Here is a 19,489-nt window from a genome sequence, read left to right on the forward strand (position 1 = left end):
TATTAGATTTCATACTTAGTTGTGTTAGCAGTTCAATTAGTGTTAATGTTGTGTCATTTGCAGCATATTTCTTTTTTGGGGGGGCAGGGGAGTGGAGGTGAGCTTGGATTAGTATTGGATTTTTCTATTCCTGCTTCAGTCAGAGAAATCTACATGAATGCCTTTCAACAATTGATCTCCCTACAATGGGATTTTCCCTTTTTGTTTTATCTTTAAATCAATAAAACTAGGCATCGATTTGGCTGCATATAATCAAGTTTTACTGAAGCTACTGATGGAGTAACTGCTGTCTGGGATTTTAAACACCTCCTAAGGACAACGTGATTGCAGACGGTCCAGACCGAAATCTTTTCAGTAGGTACGTTTTTAAAAGCATTTTTTAGTGTATTTGTCCGTGCACAAAGTTGACTGGTCCCAAGATGGCAGTGGATGGGGGGTTCATGGTAGGAAGAAGAGGATGAAGAGGGGAGGAGTAGCAGAGGACCAGCCCTGCTACTGAGCAAATCTCACTGAGGGATGAACACTTGCGTTTCCCCCCCCCCCCCCCCCCGAGGACACACATTTAAATACTGGTATGAACTCATAAATAATAAACTGAATTAATCACTGCTGAAATATGTTCATTAGCTGTCTACAAACTATGAAACATGTCCACAATTTAATAAAAAAATACCCCAATAGCTGCTGATAATTATGTTTCTGTGCGCCAACCTTCTGCAAAATGTAGGTTGTGTATTCTAATTTTTCAAAAGATAATAGTATGTTTGAAAAACAAAAGAAACACGTTTGCATTATGTTCTGGTCGAAAATAAATAATAATAATTTGTGCGTTTACAGCAACTAACCGGACTTAAACTTAAACAGCCACATAAACTAACAGATACAGACATGCACTTGTCTTTCCCAATTTGATCAAAATAACCACAAATGGCTGTGACGTCAACCTCGGCAGAACCTTCTCTGGTCATGCCACCACGTCCCTCTTTAGGAGGAACCCGTCCCGTAACCGACGGCAACTTATGGAAACTAAACACTTTTTTTGGCAGACATCTCGCGCACACCCTCCCAGGGAAATGATTTCGTTCTTACGGCACTATTAATAGTTCGAGGGCCCGTGCGTTTATGTGTGAGCAGTGTCTGTGTCTGAATGTGGGTCTGTGTGTGTGTGTGTGTGTGTGTGTGTGAGATGAAAGTGTATTTATAGCATCCCACAGCGCCACACTACTCCTGTGACAATTCTACTCTGCATCCTCTCTCTCTCTCCCCCCCCACCCCCCCCCACCCCCCCCCAACCTCACATTTAATAGTCAGATCTGTATTAAAAGGAGATGTCAAAGTTCAGGGGGATAAAAGCATGACCTTTTGGGTTCAATGGCACACACACACGCCATGTGTAAGGAGACGTTTTAGTATCAGTAGCACTGGCGAAGACCATCAGCCCGCATTGGCTCCTATGTACGAACACACAGGCACGCATGAATAAGCAAAGGGAGATGTATTCACACTGGGATTAAGACCCGATCACAGAGGTCCTAGGAGGGGTTTTCCATGTCATTTGTTGTGTTTGCTACTGTAGTTGTCGAACTACGGTAGCAACATGCACACGCGTAGTAAACAGTGCACACAAAATTGGACATTGCTCAGCTGAAAATATAACCTCTGAGGCATACCATTTGAGGGACGTGTTTCAAAACAAAAAGTGTACCACAACAAAATCCACGACCCCAGTTGAAATGAGTTCAACGTTGGATTGGCCCCCTCGCGGTTTCTCCTCCCCATCACTGATACTGAGCCTCGCTAAGCTGTTCTCTCAATACCAACTAATGAGAAACAAGCAAGGAAGGACTTTTTGAATCCCCCTTGTGCTTGAGCGAGGTGGCTCTTTAAAAATACTCAGTTTAATTATGTCTCTCGTTCAAGTGAAATACAATCCCACCTCCCCTTATACCTATGAGAGCTGTGCAACTGCATTGAGCTCAGGTCATTTTCTACCTTTTGTAACACGCATCCATCCCAATTACTATTCATTAGGAAAACATAATGACATTTCATTCAGGACTAAAAAAGGGGGTGACAAACACAAGTGGGGGAGGTAATTGAATTAGGACGAGGGTGTGAGAGTGGGGGGTTCAGAGTGGAGCAAAAATGATCGTTCAAAGTTAATAGGCAAAGCCCACACAATTATACGCCGTGGCCACACCTAGCGGCTAGCCTGTGTGTGTGTTTGTGTGTCTGTGCGTGTGTATACGAGTGAAGTGCTGCGCACCCCAGTTGAATGCAAATACAGATCTCGAAAATGTCAATAGCGGGGGACGCGGCGTATGCTAAATGTCAACATGTGTTTTTCAAGGACTCTTTTCAGTGTTGTAATTGGCTCTGTTTTTAATATTAAATGTATCTCATTTGTTATTTTCCCCTTTTGAAAACCAAGTACTATGAATATTTGGAGGGAATTTTACAACAGGCCCGTGCCCATTAATATGCAGCTGAGCCTTTGGCAATGCAGTGTGAAACAAACAGACAAAAGGGAAGAAAAACAGGTGAAGCACAGACTAATCAAACGCCTTTCATGTCACTCCGAATATTAACCTTCACTCAGAGCAAATGAAGCTGCAGGCGCACAAACTCTCCCGTGGGCTCTGTGATGAATAAGCGGGAATTATCACAGTTTTACAGTAAGGTGGTCACTATTGTTCAACAGTTATTACCAAGCTCAGATCTTTTGGTCTTAATCAACTTCATAGATGATACATGCCTCAAAAGAATGTCCATCACAAAAAACTGAAGGTTAAATAAATCTTTAAAAGAAAGCAATAGAGCATTTGTCATCATTGTGACTCTATTCACTTTTTAATAAGCCATTTAGTAAGCTCTAATATCTTTTTTCTTCGTTTTTTTTTACCAATTTGCTAATAGCCAACATCTCTTATCATCACAGAGGGTGTGCACACTTAGATCTGGGGGATATATCAAGCGGAGATGGGCGGTGTGCAGTTCACATAAAGCCCTCAGACTCGGATCCAGTTGGAAGGAAAAGTGCCCGAAGCTTATCGGCACAGTTTTCGCAACCCATAGGCGAAATGTGTCACACACACACGCACACAGTAAATGTGGCTGGCTGCTGTATTTTGATCAGGCACTTGGACAGACAGCGGTGGCAGCTAGAAGCACCCCCCCCCCCGCCCCCCCATCATGACACACACAGACAGGCCTGTGTACTCGGCATTAGTGTTGAGCTGGTGCATAAAAGAGGAAGATTAAAGGCCTATTGATGATAAAGCATAGAGTACATGATGTTCATGAACTGTGTAAAGCACTCTCAATTATAGATGACAACGTGGTGAAAGAACATTGTAACAACATTCAGGATGATTTATTAATATCTGCAAATTAAATTGATAGTAAAATAGTCGTATCATGCTCATAATAAATAGTAATGACGGCCAGAACCGTGGAAATAAAAGTTGTCATGTAAAAAATAAGTCACAAATATTTTCCTCAATCACAAATCACCTCCCTCTCATCTCCTTGATCGCCTACCTTGAGTTCTCGAAAGAAGATGCTGCTGCGGGCCCACTCCACGATGGAGAAGAGCGTCTGGTCGGCCATCTTGCACATGAGGCCGAAGGTGTTGAGCTTCTCGTGCTTGCCCCGACTGGCTTGCTCCTGCTGCAGGTACGCCATGATCTTGGCCTGAACCTGTGGCTCGTCTGGCTCGCACTTGAGCAGCTCCACGATCAAGTGAGGGAAGCTGGGCGGCGAGCCCGTCTGGTAGGCGTCGACGTAGGCGTAGCCCATGATGGACTCCGGCGAGCTGGTGTACGGGTCTGGGTACTCGGACTTGATGGTGCGCGTGCCCTGGAAGTGTCCGTAGGCCGCCTGGTAGCCCTGCAGGCTGCCGGCGTGCGGCGGCATCGCCATGCTGACCGGCGAAGTGACAAACGGACTGCGGTCGTAGTCTGTGGGGGGCAGGGCGTTGGCGTGGTGGTGGTGGTGGTGGTGGTGGTGGTGACCCGCGTGGTGGCCCGGGTGGTGGCTCAGCGGAAGGCCTTTGGACGCCGCCGAGTGGATGTTCTGGATGGCCGAGGAGATGGTGAGGTCTGTGGGCACGGCTTGCATCACCTGAGTCATGGCCTCGATCTTCAGCCCGTTGGCTCGGATCAACGCCTTCTTCTGCTGCTTGAGGGCTCGGTCACGTTTGTACATCGGGCCAAACTTGTTGCGACCGCCGCGCATGCGGTCCGCCCGCACAGCTGAGACGGAGAGGAAAAACAAAAGGGAAGAGGAAACATTAGCTTTGTTTTAAGTCATATTTTGACCTCATCCTTGACAGCGCTCATGAAAGAGTCAGCATTCAGCGGAGCTTCGTAACCTGAAAGAATGAAAAGTAGTCTCAGAAGGATTGCAGGACTGACTTGAATTGACAGGAAAATTGTGAAAAATGCTTTCACGGATCAAATCCTCTGTATTTTGGCTGTGCTGTGAGATTTTGAAGTGAACTCGTCATTTATAACTTCTATGTAGGGCAAAGGTTTACCTGCGGTGATTCCACTTGACATTCACCTATTTACTCGTAAAGCCCACATGTCTGACAGTGTCGTTACTCATTGACCAAAGACTCAAACTTCTATGAAGCCAGAAGCTACGTGACCATCGCACGGCTGGCTGTCCCTCTACCACCCAGCAAATGCACCTGAAATCTAGATATTTGTATCGACTTCCCTGAATATCTAAAAAATGTAAATAATCACTTAGCACGAAGCCTTTTTTTCTTTACAAAACTCAAAAGGCTGAAAGGAGTGACAATAAGCACATTTCTATTTTTTCCGAGGAACGAAAGCTGCCTCCCCCCTCAGTGCAGGATCCCGCGGTTAGGATCACAACGGGTCAGTGCCGTGGCTACTCCTAATGAACGAGACGGGCACACGGTGGACTACTACGAGGGCCACGTGTGATCTGGCCCTCTCCTGCCACAGGGAAGCTGCCTCTGCTGGCTCCCAGTTGGGGGGCGCTGGTGTTAATTATTCATACTTAATTATCTCTTACCCCGACGAGGCTCACCGAGCCCAGCGTGTAACAAACTAACGGCCGTCTGGGAGGCTATGCAATGTGAGGGGGAAAAAAAAAAACACTCACTAATACTAAAACTGTGGACTGTTTGAATTTATTTTGATTGTATTCAATGTGCAAACTTGATCATAAATAGTAAATAGATAAGATGACAAGTCCCCTCCGGCTTACGATGTCTTAACTTATGAATGAAAGAACAGAAGAAGAAAATTGAAGAGGGTAGAGGAAGGGTGGGGAGGGGGGGGGTCAGAGTTTGGGGGTGAGGAGGAGCACACACACACACACACACACTCTCTCTCTCATACTCTCGGAGCTGCCTTGGGAGTGATTTTAATGACCTCCGTCACAAAAGTGTCTGTCATTGATCTGAGCCGAGGGTTTGAGACACACACATACAGACACACACACACACACGCACGCAAACACACGCACGCATGGGTTCACGGTGAGGGAGACGGTAGCAGGCCAGACGCAAGGCCACCACTCACAGCCCTCCTGCTACGGCGATGGTATGCGATTACACACGCGTGCACGCAACCATTTCCCAACATGCTTGAGGTCAACTCCAGTGGCCACTCAACGAGGGCCGGAGATTATCAAGACCGTTAAAAAATTGATCGCACGTCTCGGATAAAAAAAAATTAAAAAAGGAATCAGAGGCGTCTAAAGTATCCATTATACATTATTTTAGGGGGACTTTAACTATTTATGATTGCTCCACAACAGCATGCTGTATTTAATGAGCTGAGAAACTAATAGTTGGCCCTACTGGGAAAACACCACGAGGCCCTGACTGCTTGCTTGCCTGCTTCGGACCTGGGGACCCACATGATCATGAATATCACACAAACACACAGAGATTCTTTGTCTCTAATTAAACAAGGTGATTTGCATGTGTGTAACACTGATTAATATGGAAGGGGGAGGGGAAGAGGGGAGCAGGACGGCGTATGCGCGAGTGTTCGGGGGAAGAATGAAAGTGTGCGATTGACTGAGGTGGAGACATGTTAATGGGTTCAATGCTACAGCTTCATGTGACTACTACGAAGTAGTCACATGACACTGCAGCTTCAGAAAATTACAAGGTTTAAACAAATATGTATGGTAGTCATTTGGAAAGGGTTTAATACACACAAAGCCGTAAGTTAATTTCCCTTTCATAAAATGCACACTTTGACTGGGTTTCTGTGGTGCCAGGAAAGGGATCTGTATTGATGTTTGTGGTTTGTGTGGCGCAAACAACACAAACTGGATAGTTTGATAGCTTGACGTTGACGGCCACCGCTGCTGAACACGCAAAAGAGAAGGACAGCCACCGAACGAAACGAAACAAACCATCAATCAATGGCCAGCCAAAAGACTACATCGCAGCACACTCTGCTTGATTGACAGGAGCTGTCTGGAAAGTGCAACTAGGAGTACTCGGCCTCAGCGCAAAGGCGGGAGAGAAACCAGAAACTGGACACATTTTATGAACAGAAAGAATACCAAGGAAAAAAAATGGAATATATGAGAAAGAAAAAATTGGTCTGGGGATATTTTGGGTTTGGCAGTGAGGCTTTAAGGGCTAAAGCCAGGCTGAAAATGCTAAAAGGCTGACGCTGTCCTCAGATTCCTCCGTTTTACTGTCCTCTTGCACGTCTACACAAAAACACACTCGGCCACACGCACACATCCATAAATTCAGAAACTGACCGAACCAAAAATCTTGTTCCTGCTTCCCAAAAGTATCCAGTACCCCAGAACACAAACATCCACACACAAACACACACACACACAAGCCTGCACACTGAAACACATCACACACAAAACAGCCCTCAGCGCTTATATCCTCTGATTTATGGTTGTTTAATATACAGGAATATTAAGCGCGCGGAGGAGAGGATCCCTGTCGACCGCTAGCATATTAATGGATCCCGCGGAGCCTTGCTGACACCCTGTTTGTCATGTCGGGGCCCCGGCCCCTGCTCCCGACGCGCCCTATCCCATGCACACACATGAATACCTATGATACCTATGCATAAGTAATGGGACAGCTCCCTGGCTTCTGCTGCAGGTACTGGGAGGCTGATGGAAGACGAATCCGTGTAAGAAAGATGGAGACGGGGAGTAAATAAAAAGTGGACGGAGAGGGAGAGAGATACAGTGAAGAATATACAAACACTCGGATGGTGTTGATGAATTGAGTTGAATTTCTCTTTAGAGGTTTGGCGTTCACAAGTAATTGATTTACAGTAGATTTGATCATTTTATAATTGCATGAAGAAAACAAAAATTTAAACGACTTACAAAAGTAATACCTCAGGAAGCTTGTGTGAGTTTGAGTTTAACACAAAGGAAATTTGAAATGCACAAAGTAATGTTAAGGAACCAGTAAATATAATAATCATAAATTTATCAGTGGAGGACAAAAGTAGAACTCCATTCTTTTGTTTTTGTACAAAACATTTTCGTGCTTTGCCTGTCATTAACTTCCATTGTCATTGGTTATTAGGAAAAAAGAAAAGATTTGAGTTGTGCTCGGCTGAAAACGTGCTCAGTGAAAACGGAGTGTACAAACACCCCTGTTACGCTCTGTCTTTAAGATGATACAAAAGAGAGAAATATTAGGCGGCTCAGTGAAGCATGTGATGCAAGGCAACTCCTGGCGAAGATAAAGAGAAAACCGCGCCAGTGGGAGCTGTTCAGATACGTCACGCTTCATCAGCTTCAGTGAATGGCGTGCTAATGGGTCAGACCTTAGTGGGATGTGGCTTTTTTTCCCCCCTTTTCTCAATGAGTCAACAGCGAGAGCTGAGACGCTACAGTGCACGGCAAGATGCAAGAGTTCCTTACAGCACCAAAGCGCGTGTCTTTGTGTGAGGGAACGAGTGCGTTCCTGACACAGACTGAAAACAAAAGATACATTTCACATTAAAAACTTAATGATACAAATATTCTGCAAACTGCCAAGGCCATCACATTTGGTGGCAGACTCATCAACAAACAGGAAGGGACACAAGAGGGAGAAGAAAACTCAGCTTCATATTTTTTTGTCCAGATTTGGTCACGATATCCTGAATTCACGTGTTGCTGCAAGCTGCAGCGTGACGCTATGAAAAGCAACGACAGAGCACATGACCCCAAAACTCTTTTCCTCTTGCACCGCTGTACTTTCTTTTTTTAGGTCAAATGACAGCTTTTTCCTCTTGCCTTCAGAACACCTTTTTGGGGCTTCTCATGAATATATGTATGTGTTTGTGAGTGTGTGTGTGTGTGTGTGTCTTTCTGTATCGGACGTCTTTACTGGTTGTGGCAGGAGTCGCCCACCGGAGCTTCTGGCCCCTGACAGAGTGCTGCAGGGCCCGTCTTGCCCCCGAGCTGAAAGCTACCGCCAGTGAAAGCAATGAAACGCTGCCCCCCCCCCCCCCTGTCAGCTGAGAAATGACAGGCCGGGGCATTCTGCCCAGCGGCCATTCACAATTAACTGCAATTAATTACACATCACAAATGGCAGCAAGAAGAAATAGGCCTCCGGAAAGATTTTAGTTAGCCGTTCTTTCCTCTACTTTCACCCTCCTGAGGTCTTATTTCTTTAATACATGAACTTTTCTTAATTGTATATGATCATTCGATGAGCCTAGGGATTTTGAATTTGGGGTGTGAAGAATTTTGTTTTTAGACTGAAAGTATATGAATTACAAAACCTACTCTTATTAAAAGACTAAACAAAGTATAACAAATGGCTGTGTTTTTTTTAGATTGTGTATTGTAACAGCTTCTTGGGTAACAGAATAACTATCATTATCTTAAGCTTTTTAAATCCCCCTGTATTGAAAGATGACTTTTCCGGTTGCTGTATCCACTCTAAAATGTGTGGTTTCTGAATAAAACTTGTCAACTCGTGTGTAAAATTAGCTGATTTTAAATATTATTTTTGACCATTGAACTAGACTTTTACTTGCCCTGCTGTCCTGTCACTTCTGGATAGTCGTGTTGGAGAAAGCTTCTGAGCCACGTTCAAATCAAACAAAGAGGCCTCCCAACGGCTTGCCAAAAGAATCATCATTACCATTCTTGCCCTGCCGCCAAGTTTAATATTTTATCTATTACTCTGTCTGGCAAGTTAAGTGCACAGCAGCTACAATATACCCCCTAACTCCCCCTGACCCCATCTGAAATACTAATAAGCAATGCTGGATTTCCACTCTTCGGTACTAATGAAAGGGTTTACTTCATAAAGTTTTCGGTAGACATTTTCTAGGACAGATTTTACTAAGCTGTTCATTGTTAATTGTTTAAATAAATATAATATTTTCCCTCCGTACAGGCAATTATTATGTCATAGTAGGTATCAACTTTTCCTAAATGGCGGACGTGTCAATTCGGAAGGAAACTATTCAAATGCAAATTAATCGTAGAAATATATTTCTACAAAAAAGGTCCAAATAGGTGAATGTCTGTGTTAAATTTCCGATCAAACACTGTCACTTCACTCAGACTTTTAATGCACCACAGTGGACTCAACTACATTTATCTGACAGGTTTAGTCACTCAAAGTATTATGTCACGTAAAAATATTTTAAATACAGTTTGATTGTCATATATAATGTATTTAGAGATTGAACTACCAAATAGTGGCCTATATGAAATAGTTTAAATCAGCTCCAACTCTTAACAACATCAAAATAATACATCCATTGTAAAATGATACCATTATAATGACTTTTGGTACTTTGGAAACACTGCTTGTTGCACATTACATGTTTGACATGAACAGCCATCTGTTCTGTCTGAGAGCCTTTGAGCAACACGTCCCTCGTTCTTCAGACATTCACGCGACAACTAACTTATTCATCTAATTTGAAGGATCCCCAACATGTGACAGCCACACGTCATCCACCAGCTGCTGCTGCACTTTGAAACACGGTTGGATTTTCATCTCGTCGTCACCTTATGTTTTACCTGGAAACACCTTGAATCAAAGAGTCCAAACTCCAGCAAAACTGACACGTAGGTCATGTTGGTGTTGGCCCGACACCTGAACCGTAGAAAAGTAAACATGCCGCTTTACCTTCTAGCTTCATGCCAACGGTGAGGCACTTTTGGAAGCGGCAGTACGGGCAGCGCTTCCTCTGGGTCTTGTCGATCTGGCAGCTCTGGTTCTCTATACATGTGTAGCGCTTGTTGTTCTGGACGGTGCGCTTGAAGAAGCCCTGCGGAGAGAACCAATTAAGACGTCAACCCGCTTGACCCCTGCAATGCGACGGTAATTGGCCCATTCACACTCCCGGACAGATGGAGAGGGACGGCCTAAATGGATACAACCGCACGCAGGGGGAAGTTTTCAAAGCAACGCCACAATTGATGTGGTGACGCTTTATGGAAGGTGGAGATGCGGAGTAAAGCACAGCAGGAGTAGACACTTCTCACCAATCAAACAAATATCAGTCTTGACTTGGAAAAACCGACTTCCAAAAAAGGGTATTGTGACAAAGTCACACAAGGAAATTATTCACGAATTTACACCATGCCTTAATTTAAATTATTTAGAATTTTACAAATCAGCAAAACATAAATGATCTACATATCATACGCTTAGTGTTGCAATATAAACTGGTTCAAAGAGTTTAATTTGTGTCATTTCTGTCAAAATGAAGTGCTCCTCATATTCAGGCAACAACTACAGAATTGGAAAAAGCATCTTTTCAACTTTCTGTTTAATTATTGAAAAATACAAGCAGAGAAGTCCAAAAAATCCAATAAATTATATCCATAATTTACAATTACAGGATTATAGAGATTCATACCTGCAACATGTAATTAATGAATTGCAGTTGCAGTGAAAATGAAAGATGGTATTAACTTATTCCAGATCTATAACCAAGGAGGAGAATCCTTAAACCTGGTCCTTAAAAAAAATGAAAAAGGATAAGCCGCTCTCAATATCTCACCAAAGCCAAATTTAATTGATAATCTGCATCGCCTGAAAAATAAAGGTAAAAAGCTGCGCTCGGTTTTGGATTATTGACTTCTCAGTGCTAAAAAATCCATGCTTCAAAGATAACTTTCTCTCCAATTTTCCATTTAGTGCACAGCATGCACTATAAATATCTGAACGAAACGGGATGCTCGGAAACCACACTGCATGCCTGGAGATTAAGAGGACAACATCCCTGAAAAGATTTTTTTTGACTGGCAGTTGGTGCACGTACAGACTTCTTTTTCTATTTGTAAAAACGACTACTGCAAAAGTTGCAAACTAAAGTCTAATTCTATTTTGATAAAACATACTTTGGAATTCCATCTCAGAAACTGCACTCCGTGCACAAATAAGAGCAAGCGAGAAACGCTTTGTGCTTCATATGAATAAAGAAGCAGTAGAAACATGAAAACTGTTTCTCCCCTGATCCCGCATGCTTTTCACTTGCTGTATTATGTGTTAACTTTGAATTAAAGACGAGATTCATGGCTTTGCTCCTATTGGTTTTCCCTAAACTTCTTTTGATCTCAAATATATGTTTGATATGTGCCCTTTCATTCTGACCTTGACCTTCTTACTATTTGCTTGCAATGCCAGTATTTGAGGATTTTTCTGCTCTGTCAGTCTCTCAAAAAAAAGCACGCTGGCAATGAGCTGTTATTGTTTGGTTCTTGGTCCATGAAGCCCATTTCAGCGTGTTATTGTTAATCCAGCAGGTATGATGTGGTACTATGTTTACTTTCTATGCGTAGTTACTACAAGGCAAACTGGACTGTATGAAGTAGAAGTCTGTGGTGAATTTAGCAATCTTCTTTTTATTATATAGGCATACAGGGTACAAAGAGGGGGTAGAGGAGATTTACAAAATTACAGTTTGAAATTTACTGGTATTTTTATGTTAACCAAGAATGAACTAAGAATTAAATGTAGTTGCCCCGCGTTTTTTTCAAGGAGCTGAAAAACCTCCGTAATTACACTGGAGATGTATTGTCCTGCCTTGCTGACAGCGAGTATTTAATAGTGATATGAATGTGCAACTTGTCAACAGACTGATATCTCAGTCTGACTCAGACAATTGCACTGAATAGATGCTTGCATTCTAGAGATAATCAATGATGAGCTTCAGGTAATTATCAATATCTTTCATGTTTCAACAAGCATAGGCAGCACTTTTTTAAAAGACTTCATCTACATCCTTCATGAATGCACACACACACACACACACACACTCTCTGAGTCTGAACAGCAACGGAGATGCCACTGACGTCTCCCAGTGCTTACGTCTCAAGGTCATAATATGGGATAACATCTATAACATCTGCTTTGAATAATGACCACATAGGCAAGAAATGTGCGCCGCAGCATCGATAGGGTGAGCGGCACGTTCACGCCGTACAGTGTTAACACACGGGGACAGTGGTCTTAGCTTAAGGTTTTTACTCACAGCTTTACTGGGCCAACCAAAGGATTTGGATAAAGCTCAATAGCCCCGTGTTGAGCAGAACATAGGAAATAGGCAGGAAGGGACAAATAGGTCGTTGATGGAACTCAAAATAATAGCGGCAGCAGTTTGCTTTGCGGTAGACTCATTATTGACCTGGAGACATGTTGCAGCCGGACAATGCTGCTGTTTTCCTAATGAACCTGTGATGAGAGTTCAGACTGTAGGATACAGGCGAGTACAAACAGAGATGCTGTTATTGTGTACTCTGCTCCCGGGGTAAAACCTCCTCCTCCACCTTCTGTTTCTGATGGTTGCCAAAATTGCAACCAAAAATAAAAAAAACACGTTGCATGCTTTTGAGCTTGTGTTTCTTTTCCAAGCTGTTCGCCGTTTACATAATCCTCTGACCCTCTAGAAAAGTTGTCATTTTTTACCCTTGGCAACTTTGCCTTTGTTTTTTTTTATCTGCAGTGTTACATAACTGCAGCTACACTCAATTTTGGCTAAACAACGTACAAGTATAATTGCAAAAAATACACCTGCTCTATGAACAGAAGGCTTAATATACTAAAGTAACAGCCGTACAGAGAAGGCAGGAGCCATTGTATTTAAAGTTGCATAGTACAAACACAGCTGTGTCAGTATTCAAGCAGAGCAAAGTAAAGTAAATGGCAAAAGGCACGTGAACAATTTAACAACAGTCAACAATCAAGCCATGCTCAGCACCTGTAAACCAGGAGGAACTTCATAATAACAGCAATGAATAGCAACATGGTTACCAAAACTTGTTTCAGACAATATAATATTCAAGATATCAAAGCAATTAAGTGATTGCAATTGTGGGGCGAAGGGGAGGAGGGCACTCACCTTGCAGCTCTCGCAGGTCAGTAGTCCGTAGTGATACCCTGAAACCTTGTCTCCGCACACGGGGCACATCTCGTCCAAATCTTCGTCATAGGTGTAGTCCATCATTTTTAACTGGTGGGCTGAGGATAAGACACGGACACACACACACACACACACGCACACACGGTCAGTGCTGAGCAATCTCTTTTCCAAAGAGCCAACTTCCATCCATCAAGATGAACCACGGGGAACCACGCGACGCCACTGGATGAGATTCTTTTTAACTTCGGATGGACTTGTACAGGTTAGATTTGAGGGTAAAAAAAGGGGGTGGGGGTGGGGGGGGACGATGGATAGTCGGGGGTTGGAGGGAGTTCAAAGGACGCAACTATTAATTTCGCCTTACTGCCGCCCTCTCTTCTACATGTGTTGCGGACAGAAGCAAAAAAAAAACCCCTCATAAATATGCATGCGTCTAAGTCGTCAAATCGCTGGCGGAAATGGTGCGATATTAGAGTTAAGGATTGGAGGAGAATGTGTTACCGCCCACAGACAAATAAAGACACACAGAGGAGCCCTTATCTCTGCAGGCGAGGAGAAAAACATCCAAAAACCCAACTTGTGCCAACGTTATTTTCCCGTCGAAAGAATCTCGCTGCCGTGGTGTGTTCGGTGACGTAAACGCACCGGCAACGTTACATGTGACTTTCTGCGTGTGCTGGGAACAAAAACAAAGAGTCCAAGTCTTCGATATATTTTTGACATAGCCGTTTCTATATAGAATAAATTACTCTCATTTTAAAATGCATTTAGAAATGAGTGAGATTTTCTCTGGAATCTGCAAATTGCGCCGTTCTCTTTGGGAACACACTCGGGTCCAGGTGTAAATGCGGCGTGGGCCTATTTGTTGCGATTAGAATATGCGCGCAGTGATAAGGCCGTGTGTGATAGCGCTTAGCAAACAGTCAGGCTGACATTTACAACAGCTACAAAAGCATTTATGGTTGTAATCATAAAAAAGCAGCCACGATCAAACGGCAAAACCCTGCGTGGATGTGGCTCCAGAAGTGGAAATAGTTGCTCAACTATGGACGCCTTCCAAAATATGTTACCGCTGCTCTACTTAGAATTCCACTCATCTGCTAACTGGGCCGTTTTAATTAGCCGTGGTTTCTGGTTTGTTAACGCGTGGCCCCGCTGGGATCCACGCTGCGCGTTGCAGCTGAAGCAACAGGTTCTCCAACGAGATGCCGATTTTTTCCCCCCGCAGAAGGTCAAAGAAACTCGGTGTCCGAACTTTGTTCTGCCCACGAGCGCCTCGGGGAGAACTTTCGCAGGGGCTGTTATCACGCTGCACATCTGGGCACATTTTAATTAACACAACGGTTACGCGGTGGACGAGGCCGCGGTAAATTGAACAAATTGGTAACGTTTGTTGGACACAAGTAAGAAATATTTCCTGAAGGATCATCTGTGGGTTCCTGACCGGTATTTTCTCGCGTAGACATGTAAATGATCGAAGCTGCTGCTATTTCGAGAAATTAGAAACGCACTATACACCGGGTGATGTCTGCACTATTATACGAGGGACGGACTTTTATTTGACCAACTTGAGTTAGTTGAACCTTCGTGCATCCCTGCTTCACGTAAACGACACGCAACCTGCAACACAGTGCGAGCAGGTTGCATTGCTGTAGAATGTGCAGAAACATACCGAGACGAAACAGCCGCTCACCTGCTGACTCTCACCTCGACGGCCACCGTCACCCCCCCCCCCCCCCTCCCACACAAAAAAGAAGCTACACAGTTTTTACGAAAATCCTGCTGGTTCCAAAATGAAAGCCCTGTCTCATTCCCAGCTACCTTGTTTCTGGCCCCTGCGTAAACGCAGACAGCCGCCTCCCCGACCAGCCGCTCCTTGACTTGTGCGTGCGTGTTATCAGCGTCTCGTAAACCAGGACCGGGCTAATTGACTGTCCCTTTATATTGCTGTAAAAGGACGTGGGGGAATGAGGGGGATACGCGGGTTTATCTTGGCAGAGGAGTCATCCCTTCTTCTTTTTCTTTTTATCGCAGCTTCATGTGTTTATTTGTATTCATTGTATTATTTCAGAAACAGATAATAAAAACAATTATTAAGTAGTGTACGCCATAGGAAGTTTTATAAGTATGCCGAAACATGTGTTTCCCCAATCAAAGCCCTGCACATTAAAAGATGAAATTATTGACTGGAGAAGATACAAAATACACACATCGTAAAAACTATATATTTGGTTCCCCATTTTAAGTTTGTAAAATCTGATTTTGAAATTGCATTCATTTTTAGGCATTTGTTTTATTAACACATTCCAAATTGCGAATAAATATCAATATTTTTAGCATAATTTTGACACACCATTATAGCCATTTTACGATGCCTCTCAAAGAGAACAGGCTTCTGAGACTAAAGTTCTCTGTCCCCATAAGTCAAATATTGAACGGGGGCAATGACTAAATTTAGCCTATGAGTAAATAAGCTCTTCAATTCATTCTTCCTTTGAATCGACAAAAAATCTCTTAACAAATGTTTGCATCGAAATAACGAGTCAATTTTAGACATTTTACCAAGACGAAGTGAAGTGATTAATTCCAAAAAATGACAGATTTATAAGAGATAAAAACATATCTATTTTCTCTTTCGCACCAGGCGCGCGCACATTTCCAGCACTGGGTATAATCATTGATCACCATAGTGCGTTAATGTTTGGTTTGCATTCATGCTTTCTGGTTGTTATCACAACAAAGATAGTAGTGTAGTAAAAATTCAGAGGAAATAACACACTCCGCAAACGACGATAAGATAAATTCCGACAATCTCAAAATCGAATGACCTGCAAATACTTAGTTACTTTACACCGTCATCGTGCAATAACACTATAAATTGCCTTATCTATGTCCTACCTATTTACCTTTTCCGCAGAAATGCGTTAGACAGTCGCGTGTTCAAAACTTTCCGTGACACGCGCGCCGGGAGAAACTTCCATCCCGACAACATTCCGTGGAACAAGTGGAAGTGTTTGAATGTACGCTGCAGTCTTACGAGATGACATCGCGAATGACAGTTCTTACCTTGCATATTCCTTGGCACGCGCCGTTGTTCTCCATACGATCGACTGAGTCCCAGGGATTCAGTATCGACTTTGGGCAGCATGTCAGCGCCGCCGGCCCGAGCTGGAGACTCCGCGCCGCCGGGCGGGACACCTGGACGTGAGAGGCGGATGTCCCCGCAACACACTCAAACTGCTCCAAATGTCTGCCTAGCGCTCCTTTTCTTACTTTTAATCTCTTTCTGTCTCGTCCAATTATCGGACCATGCTGCGAACACGAAGCCTGAATCAACGGGAGTCAGACTGACTTCAAACGTCCGGGTTGCATGGCCGGTGCGTATCTGGTTTGGATGTAACTTAACTTGTGGGGGTTTTCTCAAGATTGCATTTGCGCGCAGAAGAGCAACACTAACGCGGAGCGGACACGAGGGATTTCTTCGAAGCCTGATCAAGAACAGTTGCGTGGTGATTTTAGGGAATAAGTCGCTTACTCAAACGGAGCCGTCCGCCACGCGTCCGGATTGAAATGCGATGGCGTGTTTCCCTTTAGCTCCAAAAGTATTTTTTAACGCATCAGCGCTGAAAGTGGAACCTTCGATGTAACTTTCAGACTTAAGCAGACAAGTACGCGCCACCGGGGCCGCCCCCTCCTGTGCGTAAAGTCGGATTTGGTGTGCCGGTCGAACTGTCTGGAGATGTGCAGACCTCTCCTCCTCCTCCTCCTCCTCCTCGCGGCTTTGTTTACTCCTCTCGGTCCAATCCGGCGCGCATGCGGTCGTCTGACATCATCTTCCGATGATCCAATCACGTGAGGAGACGGGGAAACATCGCCTCTAACCCTCCAGTTCAGTCTCTCCGAAATTGCAGCTGTTTAATCCCGTTAATGACGGACTTTAGAGGTGGAGGGAGAACAAGGAAATCAAGCAAATTGACGCAACTGCACGTGAGCGCAGACTCCCCGTGAGCGCACGGAGCAAAAAGGCAGCTCGCGAGGTATGTTTGTTGGCGCGTGTTACGCACGCACGCACACATGCCGAACGCATGATTCTAAAAACTTGGATGTATTTTTAATACAAATGGTGTCATCTTTGTTTAGCAGTAGCAGTTAAATAAACAGTGTTTAGGTCACCTCAATAATCCGTTTTAGCATTATGTCATCTGCTTCTGATGCTTCTTCATCCAACGCTTCCACTGATTGTTAGAATGTCATAAAAGTAGTAAAATAAAATATAATACACCTTCTTTTACCGTTTTTCTTTCATTCTTTATAATATATATCTCATTATATTAATCGAAATTCTGCCCGAAAGCTCTTAAGAAGTATGTTTTGGGTTCGTTTGCTCAATTTACAGAAAAGGGCATCAGGCCCGGCCTCGGGCTCGTACTGGTCTATTATCTGGTCCCCTTACGCAAAAGAAATATACTCGTAATCTGAATTGCTATCAGTAATTGGCTGAATAGGGATCAATTCATGATCTTGCCACTCCGGGCTATTTAGTGAAATACACGAAGACAAGAAGTGATTAAAGTCACTCGTCACCTAAATCCCCCATCCACGCGCTGCACAAACACACGATCACTTAGTTTCCTTCACACGGGCACATCATCTCGCAGAGGCGGACACGCACACGTCCCGGGTTACACCGTCCAGTAAAACTAGAGGAACAAGCAGGGGAAATTATGATAGATTATGAAGTTTATTTGATAACTTACTATTTTTATCCACCTGTAACATGTTAATAACAAGGGAGAAAATCCCCACCGAGCACAATGAAGGGAGCAGACCCCCGTTGTAATGGATTCCTCCTTTTTTGTCATTTGTAATTGCAAAATGTGAATAGTTTACTGAAAAGGTTTCGTTCAATTTATTTATCAGTATAAATTGGCCCAGAATAGAAAATTGGAAAAGAAGATCCGGTGAATTCAATCACATTATTTCTAGCTCGGACAGGAAAATGATGCAGGCTTTGTCAACCTGTTGCATTTCGTATTAGCATCACTTACTGTAAATTGAAATGAAGTTCAGTATTTCATAACCACTAACACTAACATATTATTGAATAAGTCACATGTCTTCTTTTCTTTGAGATCCAGATTGTATTAGAACCGTTGCAATGTAAATCAGCTCCATCACTGCTTACAAGATGTTGTCACTCATCAAAAACCCCACATATTTCACCTTTTGATGTACTTCTGCTGTAATTACTGTTTTACATAAAAGTCCAATCAGCACATAAAAATAGGCCTACCAGCCCGGCTCATTGGTGGATCTAACCTGATCCAGTTTACCACTTTCTATTTACCATAAGTTCCCTGCACTGAAAGTTCATTAATGTCTCCTAACAATGTTCAATCTCACCTTTTGTGCGAGGATTTTCTTCATACTTTCACCTGCAAGAGCTCGGCCTAACAAATGGGTTGCAAACAATATGTCATGATAACAAAATAAAATGACTAATTAATAAAATATACTCGCTGTGGACTCAAATAAAATGAAAATATAAGAATTTTCCTCCCATGCCAGTAAGAGTAAACACTTCCTCCCTTCGAACATACACTCTGATACATATTCTTCTTTGTCTTCATCACCTGGCTAGCACTTTAACCCCAATGTTGCTAAGGTGCAGAGGCTTCCACCAATCAACAGCTTGCTGTTAATGCTCTGGTGTGATTGGATGAAAATGGGTTACATGCATGCAGCAGGGGCGGAGTAGGGGGATGACAAGAGGGAGGACAAGTAGGGCCAGGAGGCTCAGAGGGGGGATGCAGGTTAGGTTATAAAATGACACAGAGACTGATAAGACATTCTCTGGCGAAATAACCACACTGGAATGATTAACCTGCGTAGGGAGAGAGAGAGAGAGAGAGAGGGAGAGAGAGAGAGAGAGAGTGAGGGAGAGAGAGATAGGTGAAATGAAATGAGGGGACGGGAAGAACGACCGGTCAAAAGGTTCAGACACGAAAAGACAGAAACAAGCCAAACAAACTAGAGAGCACAAGGCTTGTTTATTATTCACAAATATAATACAACTATTCAAACCTAAACTGGAGAGAGAAAGAGAGTGAGAGAAGGGGCCAGGT

General features: G+C 43.5%; 1 protein-coding gene across 1 annotated transcript in view; it reads right to left on the reverse strand.

Moving 5' to 3' along the window:
- nr5a2 (nuclear receptor subfamily 5, group A, member 2) overlaps nt 1–18,995 on the reverse strand; it is a 61,296-nt gene extending 42,301 nt beyond the window's left edge. Inside the window, exons 1-5 of the mRNA XM_037469996.2 lie at nt 18,768–18,995; nt 16,431–18,064; nt 13,344–13,462; nt 10,124–10,265; nt 3,541–4,253 (exon numbers count right to left, since the gene is read on the reverse strand). Coding sequence (XP_037325893.2) covers nt 3,541–4,253; nt 10,124–10,265; nt 13,344–13,462; nt 16,431–16,512 — 1,056 coding nt within the window. The 5' untranslated portion in view covers nt 16,513–18,064; nt 18,768–18,995. The remainder of the gene's footprint in view (nt 1–3,540; nt 4,254–10,123; nt 10,266–13,343; nt 13,463–16,430; nt 18,065–18,767) is intronic.
- Nucleotides 18,996–19,489: the final 494 nt, after the last annotated feature.

The sequence above is a fragment of the Pungitius pungitius genome, chromosome 7 (assembly GCF_949316345.1).
Source record: "Pungitius pungitius chromosome 7, fPunPun2.1, whole genome shotgun sequence".
Lineage (NCBI taxonomy): Eukaryota > Metazoa > Chordata > Actinopteri > Perciformes > Gasterosteidae > Pungitius > Pungitius pungitius.